This window comes from Rattus rattus, chromosome 2 (genome assembly GCF_011064425.1).
Source record: "Rattus rattus isolate New Zealand chromosome 2, Rrattus_CSIRO_v1, whole genome shotgun sequence".
Lineage (NCBI taxonomy): Eukaryota > Metazoa > Chordata > Mammalia > Rodentia > Muridae > Rattus > Rattus rattus.
The window spans coordinates 180,945,548-180,956,803 of NC_046155.1; the positions used below are offsets into that span (position 1 = coordinate 180,945,548).

Genomic DNA, 11,256 nt, shown 5'->3' on the forward strand with positions numbered 1-11,256 from the left:
TGGGAGCAGAGAGCCCAAAAATATCTTTTTAATTAATGGTACAAGCTGACCTCAGTAAATGTTGCTCTTTACCGTTCAACACAGAGAACAAGACAGGGGTCTAAATACTGGAACTTATGGCAGAGCCACTACCATTACTTAATCCCAGAATGTAGTTGGCTGATCTAGTTATAGGATGTGGACATGGGACTCTCAGAATCCTGAATAATTCAACTGGATCCATCCTGCCCTTCCTTTCTTGTTTTACATTGATGTTACTCATCTTTTCTCTCACAGCTTCAGGCAGCGGTCTCTGAGGTATAAGAAAATACTGGGAATGGGTAAAGTCAGGGTGACACTTTATTTTTTAATGCAAGGAAAATGAATTCTGCCCATTTACCATCTACCACTATTTACATGTTGCATGACATTCTGGGACCCAATGTTATTCACAAATCACTGATAATTCTGGAGCTCCTTAGGTGGATGGCAGCACGTAAGGACCATGCTCACTAAACTGTCTTTTTTGACCTCTCATGTGACTGTTAGAGCTTCAGGCTGGATAGCTAACTTCAAATATGACAGATCTGGATGTAAAAAATGTGTCCTACCTCTATAAAACTGCTATGTTCTGATGAAATTATGAGAAGCCTAAGAACATTTCCCATGATGATAGAGATAGAGGCTAACTGAGGGTGAAGATCTGCATTTTTGACTCTTGGGACTGTATCATTCTAGGCATGAAGAGATTTTCATTCTGGACTCGGACTCTAGTAATCTATTTTTATTGAGGCAGAATCTTTATTTGTAGTCCAAAATAAAGAGTCTACTGTCATCATGAATATGGTAGTTTGTAATAATAGAGAATGTCACATAAGAGGGATGGGAAGCAGAGGATGCACAGATGTGAGGACTTTCCTCATATTGTTTGTACAGAATACAGTTGAGTCAGTCAGCAAATGCTCATAGTAGATGGAAGAACAGAAACTTCATGTAGTGATGAAGGATCTCATCGCAAAACCCACATCTTTCCCTGCAATTCCAAACACATTTGCTCCCCACACCTTCTCAGAACAGTTTTCCAACATAAGGACTGGGATTTTTTTACACAAAAGTTTGAGATTATTGTATATACTGCTCAGACTCTGGAACCTAGAAAGATGTACTTTTTCTCTTCTGATTACCTCCCAGATGCATGGTGGGTCTGTCTTTGGTTGTGCCAAGCTTCAAACAGCAGAATTCCAAGGATTATGAAGACCAAACTAGCCATCCCCGTCCTGATGAGATTTTCCACCGTATGAACCTGGGTCTCTGAAGCTATGAAGTCACAAATATTAAAAGAGATCAATATTTTGCACAATAACTGGCTATCTACCCAGACAGTCTGCCTTCTCTGGACAAGACATGGACTTTCTGCATCCAGTACTATGAATTTGAAGTCTCTGATTTACCTGGCTTGGGTTTAGACATGTTCTGTGATGGACTGATGGTTCCAGGTGATTCTGAGGACAGGAAAAGAGAAGTAATATGTATGAAGTACTTAAATGCCTAACATTCTTATTATATAAACTCATGAATGTCTGTGATTAATCATACTCCTACTGTAACAGGTGAATAAGTATCCCTCTGGTATGCTTATTAAAATCCTCAGTGTTACTGTATTCTTTAAAGTCAAAACATATGACTAAGTAACTTTAGAACAACTATTTATCTGAATACCAATGGACCTGAATACAGCTAGTTCTTTAGGTGTTATAGATCTCCTTAATAGCTCACTAACTAATAATCATACAATTAGAAATACACTCAATGAGACCCATCGAGATTCAAAAATGCCCATGCACTATCTATGCATACATGCTGTAAGGTGTAGTTCTGTGAATCTATAGAGCAAAAAAAAAAAAAAATCAAACTGCCGAAGTATTAGTAGGACAATAATAATGGATTGAAGTTTTGTTAATATAAGGATATGAAACATACAATATATACAGTATGGAAGCACATATATATTTCTATAATGTTATATATAATATCTGCCATATATATTTGTAGCAAGAATAATTGGTGGGCAAGAAAACGAAATGTCTGTGTGAAAGTTGGTGTATTGGAGGTTTTTGTAGTAAGTCAAATCAATCAGACTCATAATTACTAGACACTTATGTCATTTCTCATCTTCAGACTGTCTTTCTCTCTCTCTCTCCCTCTCTCTCTCTCTCTCTCTCACACACACACACACACACACACACACCACATATACACACACCACAACTCACATACACACATCATACATATACACACACACACATACACACACATCATTCATGCCACACACACACACACACACAAACACACACAAACACACACAAACACACCCAGACTGTGTGTCTGTGATTTAACATAGAAGTGAGACTGGTCACTTCTTTGCTCATGGTCAAAGCAAAAGGTAGGGAAAAGAGAGGCGCTGAAGATTTAAAATGCTAATTTTTTTCATGATGTTATCATTTGGAAATGTATTCATAAACAAAACAATGGATATATGCTAATGAAAAGTATTTTGAGTAAAATTTTGATCAAGTTGTGATTGACATGACTTTTACCAACAAATCAAAGAAATATTGAGAGGCATTTTGAAGGAAAGAGCATGATGTATGTGTGAAATGAAGTTAATATATGCAAACCAAGTTATCTCTATATTTCCTTAGAAAATTAAAAGCACTAAATTACATTATGTACAAATTTTTGAAATATTTCAATAGTTATGTTATGAGATATGTACAGTAATGTATATATTTTTGTCTAAAAACTAAAAATTTTGGTCTGGATAGAGGACTCAGTGTTGAAAAACACTGACTGTTCTTCCATAGGGCTTTGGTTCAAATTGATGTACCTCAGATAGCATCTCACAAGCATGTGTACTTGGAATTCCTTGTTTACCCTCCATAGACACTAGGCATGCACATGCGCACACATGCACACGCACACACACACACACGCATGCACACGCACACACACACACACACACACACACACACACACACACACAGAGAGAGAGAGAGAGAGAGAGAGAGAGAGAGAGAGAGAGAGAGAAACACCATATACTTAAAATAATGAAAAACTTTAAAAATCTTAAGAACTTTTGGTGGATTAGTAAATGCATTTAAAATATATAGAAAAATGATTTTATGAACTTTACAATTCAGTGGGATTTAACTACAAAATTGTCTGTTATGGTAAGGTATACAGAAAGGTGAAATAGTGCCACTTAAATATTAAGGGTAAACAACAGCAGACAATTAGGACTTTAGTGTTACTAAATAATGAGAGAATTCATATCAGGTACTGTAATTCTAACCAAATACCCATGGTTGATTAGGTTAAGTACCTAGAGGAAAACCATTTTTTAGATAAATATAATTCTAAATACCTATCCTTATATCTACAAATAAGAGTAGTTCTTACTATATTTATCTCAAGCTTATCTTTGCAGAACATGAAGATCATTACAGAAATCCACAATTGGCCAGAAATGCACAGAACATGGTTTGTCCAACCCCAGTTGACATATATACAGCCAAATGCTTTAATCTAAGGCTTAAAAATATTGGTTAAATGGTGGAAATATTGCAAGAGCCAGGGGATCAGACCATCTCCTGGAAGATAGTGTTTCTTATATATGGTAGGAAGCTGCATTTGGTGGGGAAACACACTCACAAAAGCAGGGGGAGGGGGATGGGATGGGGGTTTCCAGAGGGGAAACCAGAAAAGGGAATAACATTTGAAATATAATATCTAATTTAAAAAGTAGTGAAAATCCCTTAAAGTTATGGTTATTGAAAGACAACCTGTACAATGGCAATATGAATAATGTACCAGTGTAAATGGGAGAACTCTTACATGGCTCAATCACTATACAAATAGCTACAGGCCTTTAATAACTCCTGAAAGAGTGGGAAGATCTTCCTTCAATAAAGATGAGCTCCATCTGGGTTTCATAGTCTCAGGCAGGTTAGGACTCTGACTAGACTGCAACATATTCAGGTACAAACATTAAATAAAATGTGAAATTAAATATCAACTGATGTTCTGAAGTTTGCAATAGATTTAGACACTTTTAATGTCTTAAGATAAAAATCCATGAACCTTAAACAAAACATTTATAAGAAGTATTTTCTGGAGAGTTTCAAACAGTAATACAAACAGTGAAAGGAGAACATTGAGACTGAACAGTTTGATGAGTGTGTTACAGGCAGAAATCTCAGGTCACTGCATAAGAAAACACATGACTCCCACCCTTTCATCTTTATGAGTGCCCTTAATTATGGCATTTGCAGTGTCCTCAGCAGGATCTGGGTAGACTCAAACCCATACTCTTGGAGGTCTCCTAAATGTGTATTTCTCCCCAGTGTTTCCTTTACACAGACCCAGCACGATGTGAGTAGCTCCCTGGCTTGTTCTAAGTTTCCAGAAACAAGATTATATATATACATATATATGTATATATATATATATATATATATATATATGGAAAGGAGATGTATCTGCTAGATTTTTAGAAGTAAGAAATGATCTGTTATAGGGGAGCTCCTGTTTCTTTTGTTAAACTAGAGAATAGATTTTACTAAGGGCACGGGGAAGGGAGTTGAGAGGTAGTAGAGACAGAGAAAGGCAAAGATAGAGTAGAGGAGAAAAGGCTGATCATGAGCACTGGAGAAGAAGGGGGAGGTGAATGTGGAGAGAGGGTGAGCGGGAGGGAGAGGACAGAGCTAGAGCAAGAAGACAAGAGGAACTCCTGTTTCTTGTTATCAAAGTTGTTCTTATGTTCTTTCTCCTATAAGACGTAGAAACATTTCTATGTCCATGCAATATAGGAAGGAAATCAATCTGATATAGATTGCTCCTCATCACTTTTCTTCTCACATTTAATATGGATTTTGTATGATCAAGGTGTGTGAGTTTGTCATGCATAATGTTGTCTATAGGTATCTTTCAACAAAAGATCTGAACAGAGGCAACATTGTTTTACCTACTCCCTGTGGCTGCCAGTAATTCCTTCGGAGTACCTTGGATTTTCTGGATTTCACTATAGAAAGGGGAAGGGTTGTGGGTATTCTTTAATGAACTCTTCTCTTGGCCTCCACTCTCATGAAGGATGAATTTCTTACTGACTAGAATCCCCTGGAGTCTCTTATTCTTGCCCTAATAAAAAGTCCTTGTAATGCAGGATACTGAATAACCTTTTCAGCTTATAGAATTTTGGGTTATCTCACATGAAACCAGCAGTTCTCCTAGGGCACTCTGCAGTGACAATGGCTAGGGCAACAATTTTTGTGAAGTATAGAATCTCTAGGTACTCCAAATTGCTGAAGTCACATCACTGATGGGGAATTGTGTCTGGAACTGCTAAACATTAAACTTTGAATTTGGTTACAAGGGTGGATGCACTATTCCTTCTTTGTACAGAATAAAGGTGTCCACTGGGTTCCTTGCCTTAAACACCAGTTTAATATTCTTTCCTGTGGGCACTGTAGAGACAGGCTGCACTGAAATAGATGGTGTCATAGGGAATTTTTCTAGAAACAAGGGTATATGAGGAGCTGTCCACCATATTTTGGGGCTGTCTGCAAGAAAATAGTTTATGTTTTATAATCTTGACCCTATTGCTCCCTCCCTTTCTAGTCTTAGAGTTGGTTCCTTTTCAAGACCCTCTACTTTCATTCTATAATTTCTTAGATTTACATAGATATTCCTGTGAAGTCTGAGTCCCTGAATTGACTTACAAGACTTCTCACCTGTGAACAGATATCCACAGGGTGACTAGGAGCTGACTACTTTTGAGTAGAGATTTTGTATACATTTTCTTCTCTAACTGGTACCCATGGAAGCTGATCACAGAACCCAGAGTAAAGTTAGCCTAGGAAAGTCCATTCTTGCTGTGTATTCCACAGTGCTAGAAAGGTAAGTTTTCCCTTCCTTGGGCAAAAAAGTCTATTATAGAACCAGTACAGTGGGTGATCAGTGTCTCTAAAGGGGCCATGATATGGTTTTTCTGAATCAATGGGGTGGGCTTCCTAGACAGCCCAGGAAGAAACATAAGCATGTGATTACAGAGTCAAGTCCTGCCAAGCATTTTCTCCCTACCAGCTTGTCTTGCCTATGATACTGTCTCTCACACTCTGGGACTCTGTCTGATACTAGGTCTCAAAAGTCCTCAACTACCTCTCAGGAGGGTTCAAAGAAAGTAGCTTAGAATTTTAAAATATGATTGGATTTGTGGTGGGGCTGCCTCACCTGAGACATATATAACCAGGTGGTCACTGGGTTCTGACCAAACCTGTGGATTTGCCTTGTAGGACCCATAACATTTGAATGTTCCATTACTGCTTGGAGTCATAGGACCCACAGAAAACAGGGCCTGGAACTGTCCAACATATGTCTTCTGTGACTTCATTATCATGAAGTGCTTCTGTTCTCCTTCCTTGGTCACAATGAACCTGTCATATTTCTTTTGTGAGAAACACTTGAGGGTCACACTCTCTCCTGATGTCACCATAGGTCTGGGTAAGGCTGATAGGCTGGGTTTATTGTCAAAGAATCCTTGGAGAGAGAAAGAGTTAGAGTTTTAAACATGCTCACAAAAGACCACCTTGCAAAAAAATGCTAAACTGCCAATAGAGGGACATCCAGTGGCCAGACACCTCCACTTGAAGTTAGGAACTAGGGTGATACCTCTTGGTATCCACTTACCTGTCACTACCAGCTCCAGTTTGTCACTGTGCACTGACCAGCCAGCAGTGGTCTCATATAAACAGGAATATTGACCTCCATCACGCTTTCCAACCGAGCTTATGTGAAACACTGCTTTCTCCCCACAGTTTGTTGAGGTTTGGGTGTGCTGGGGCTGGGTATGCTCAAATTTCTGAATATAAAGAAGGTACTTCCATGCATCTGAAATCCCCTTACATGAGATGGACACTTGCATTCCCTTATAGACCAGAGTGCCTGGCTCAGCTTTGATGGTAGGCTTTGGTAAGGCTCCTACAAAGAATCAGCAAATGGGTGTCCTGGGACAATATGCATCTGATCCTAGCCCTTGGATCCTGCATATTCCCAATATGGCAAAGATTAGCCCATACCTGTGGCTCTCCATTGTTATTGCTTATAATGAAGAAGAATGTCCTGGGGCAATTGAGTATACACTTACCAGCCAGCACGGGGTTCCTGGATCTCAAAGTCAGTCCTGGAAGAAAGTTCTCTTTTCAGGATCTCTCCCAGGTTCTGAGTAAGATCTTTCCTCCAGAAAACATCCTGTGCCATTGGAATTTTCTGCTTGTAATATTTTGGGCTGGGTGATATGGATCACAGGATTTTCCCCCAATCTTTATCTCTTACCCAAACAGAGAAGGAAGTTGAAGGTAAAAGCCATGGCTTCTCTTCTTAGTGGCTACGACTGTGCATATGGAGAAGGCCACGATGCCTGTCAAGATAGACTGGAACACAGGTTAGGGTCTTTGGATACTGGGTGCTCTCCCATCAAATTGTTACACTCCAGGATATTCACAGGAAGAGGAACTTCTCAGTGGCTTGACTCTCATTTCCTTAATTCTGTAGCTTGGTCAGGCTCTAGAATATCTGTTGTCATTTCTTTAAAGATGGTCTTCTCTCTTAACCCTATTCTTCTCCACCCAATCAGTCCTTCTCAGACTGGCATTACAGGATAAAGAAACAATAGTCCTGGTAAGTTCATTACCTGCCCATTTCCATATTTGTGTGGCTAAGTATACATTCTTCCCTCTCAGAGGCTCCTTTTGAAGTATCTTTCGTGGCTTTAGGCAACCTAGCTATATAGCACTGTAGGGACACTTTTTCTTAGCAACTTTACACGTCACCATCTCCCTATGATCAATTTTCAGAATTATTCTTATCTGTTTCATGTTTCTGATCCTTGGGGCAGAACCTTCATAGCTAGAATCAGGGCTGGTTTCTCTTTGACTCTTTGTTCATGCCCATCTTGAGCAGTGACATCTCATCTCTGAGGTTCCTCATTTGGAACCCGCTGTAAAAACTTCATTTAACAAATTGTTTATGGAGTCATAGTATCTTGAACTATCCCTTAATTCCTGGCTGAGCTATAACTTTGAATGGCATGAGAGCTTCATGGTGTTGTACAATGCAAGTGCCCCCTATGTGTTTACATCTGCTGTGAGAATTTCTAGGGGGGCTGCTGTAATATGTGTGAAATCTGCAGATCATAAATGTCTTAGGCAGGAAAAGAGAGTCAAAAGTCTTTTGAATGGAAAAAGATTCATTTCACAGATGACTTAGGAGACTGGTGAATATGATCAATGCATATTGTTTGAAATTATCAAAGAACTAGTTCTTGAAAATAAAGATTTGCTATGACTTTATGTCTTATTCTAGAGATGAAACTCAGGATCTTTAGCATTCTTGAAAGCTTTGTGTTATTGTTGTTGTTGTTTTGTTTTGTGTTCTTAGTTTTTGGTTGTTGTTTGTTTATTTTTTAGACAGAGTTTCTCTCTATAGCCCTTGCTCTGTAGATCTGGCTGATAGACATTGAACTGGTAGATCCACCTGCCTCTACTTCCTGAATGCTGCTACTAAAGGCATGTACGACTGCCACATTGCCTTATGTTTGTTTTTGATACAAGCTGTCCCAGGACTTGCTATATAGAGCAAGGTGGCTTCAAAATTGTGAAAATCCACTTCACTTAAACTCTGAACTGCTGTGGTTATAGGTCCATACCATCATGCCCTGGAGCATTCTATCATTCCAAGCAGGTGTTCTATCACTGAGACTCACCTCACCAGTGATTTATCCCAAGATTAAATTTGTTGTATTTTCAACTTTGTCTCAACAAACTTCAGACACTTTTATTTGTTTTATATTTTTCTTTATTCCTGTATCTTTTTCTATGTTTACAATTTGTTACTCTTTTGTACATACATTTTATTAAATATTTTTGTGACCCCACTTCTCCACCTCCTTTGGCTCCCATGTTAGTGGTCTCCAAATTGATTGCCACTTTTGTTTCTTCCTTGATACAAGATTGTTCAAAATATATGAATCACTTTTAATTTTATTTTATTTTTGAGGTTTTTTTAACTGTGTGATTTGATCATATCTATCCCTCCATCCTAATACACTGGACATTGTACTATTCAACTGACCTTTGCTTTTCAATCATTAAGTCCAATTTCTGCTGATCATACATTCATAGATGTGTAGTTAGATTCTCTTTTTGATATTTTTCATATTTAGAAGTTAAAATACAGCATTTTCCCTTTTCCTCCAACCCTTCCCATGCACCCTTCCTTGCTTTCTCTCAAATTCATACCCTCTATTCTTTAGTCGATATATATTATATACTCATTTATATAGGTTCATATATTATTGCTAGCATATATGTGATTTATGGAATGGTCATTTGGTTAATCTTCTAAGGGAAAGTGACTTTCCCTATCCCAATAGATACCAATTGCCAGTAACTCCCAAGATAAAAGTGGGACTTCTTCCTCCCCTCCTCATGCTGAGATTTGATAATGCTTGAATTTGCACTTGACTTGTATATGCTGTCACAATAATTGTTAAAAAATAAAAGAAATCGGAAGGGACCTGAGTTATAGAAATTAAGTTCAGTCTTTGCATAGACAAATGTTTTATCAGAGGGGGATATTAAAATAATTAAATTTATTTACATAAGAACATTAGAAAGTGGGAAATAGAGGTAGTTGGTGATCTGGCTACATTTAATATAATAATTTTTAAAAAACACTTCTCACATCTCCATATTACCTGGACATCTGTGACCAAAATGTTTCTGACATCTCTAGGAGAGAAAACATAAGATATTTGACCAAATTCTATAATAAGAATTTAAAATAATCCACAGGAGACATATTGCCTTTAAAATGACAAAAATTATGGCAGCCAATATTTGAAGGAAATGATTAATCTTACATTTCAAAAACAATCTTATAAATGTGCTCACAGAAATCTATGTACTTCTTTTTCTAAATAAGTAATTTTGCTTTATAGGGATGGAAGCCTATCTCAGAGTATGTTATTAGGCTTCTAGAGACAAGCAGAAGACATTAAGAAATAAAATTTCCTGTTAACTATTAATCACATATTCTCATTCTGGACCTCAAATAACCAGTTCGTCTAACATGGAAAATATAATATATGGAATATATAACACATGGAAGAGAAAACACATGAGAATATATAACAAATTATTTACTAATACCAAATGATTAAAATTAATCAGTCCATAATAGTGCCTTAGAAGAAATACATGTTTATGGGCAAAACACTTGCCAAATACCAAAAAGAAAACTAATTTGAAAGACATTGTTTTGGTATTAAAATTGGTGATTGCTGTTAAGTCAGAAACTGCTCTTGGCTATCACTTGACTGCAGCTATTCTGAGAAGTTATGACAATGCTTATTTATATGACCATTGCCTCCTTTCATTGCACACTATTTTCATAAAGGGAATCATGGGAACAGTATGTGTAGTTTTACAGCTAGAATACATGGAAGTTAGGTCCAGGAATTTGACTGACATCTTTGATGATATCTTGAGATAAATCTGGTGCATTTACTTTTGATGAAATTACTTGTGTCTGGACCTCTGTGAAAGCCACTTCATCTGAAAAGTGACAACAACAAAAATCACCAAAACATCAAAAAACAAAACAACAATAGAAAACAAAACAATAGGAATCTTCAGGTATTATGTTGCTCATGATTACATATCTATCAAAAAGTTACCAATAAATTGTGTTTAATCAAAGATGGGGATATAGGTCAGTGGTTGAGCATCTCCCTTGTTTGCAACTTCAGACTGTACAACTGTAGGAAGGAAAACACACATTTTGCAACTCAGACTGATTCTGATATTTTCTTTTGTTTATGGAAACTTGAAGCTAGTTGTTATATTTCAAGGCTCAGTTTCCCTATTGCTAATTGTTAGTTCAAATTTATTGAAATGTAGCTCAATATTGTGTTAGTCATTAAGAAGTGCCGAGTAAAAGCTTGTGTCTCTCCTAAAAATTCAAAGCAAGAATAAAATTATTTCTGGTTGTGCTTCTTCATGGAGTAGGCCGACTGGGTGGTAATTTTCAGGAATCATATTTCTCCAACTGCACCACTGTGCTGGGGGATGAGAGAAAAAAAGCCTAGAGGTTACACATCTTGAGATGATGATGCTATACATGGAGGTTTCTCATTCCTCCCTGTTTTCAATGCAGATTTTT

At 37.5% G+C, this 11,256-nt stretch overlaps 1 protein-coding gene across 1 annotated transcript in view; it reads right to left on the bottom strand.

Moving 5' to 3' along the window:
- LOC116893484 (killer cell immunoglobulin-like receptor 3DL1) overlaps positions 1 to 7,402 on the bottom strand; it is a gene marked incomplete at its 3' end in the record, with an annotated part of 38,122 nt that extends 30,720 nt beyond the window's left edge. Inside the window, exons 1-4 of the mRNA XM_032895234.1 lie at positions 7,369 to 7,402; positions 6,724 to 7,014; positions 6,268 to 6,573; positions 1,431 to 1,481 (exon numbers count right to left, since the gene is read on the bottom strand). Of these exons, the coding sequence (XP_032751125.1) occupies positions 1,431 to 1,481; positions 6,268 to 6,573; positions 6,724 to 7,014; positions 7,369 to 7,402 (682 nt within the window). The remainder of the gene's footprint in view (positions 1 to 1,430; positions 1,482 to 6,267; positions 6,574 to 6,723; positions 7,015 to 7,368) is intronic.
- Between the last annotated feature and the right edge of the window lie 3,854 nt (positions 7,403 to 11,256).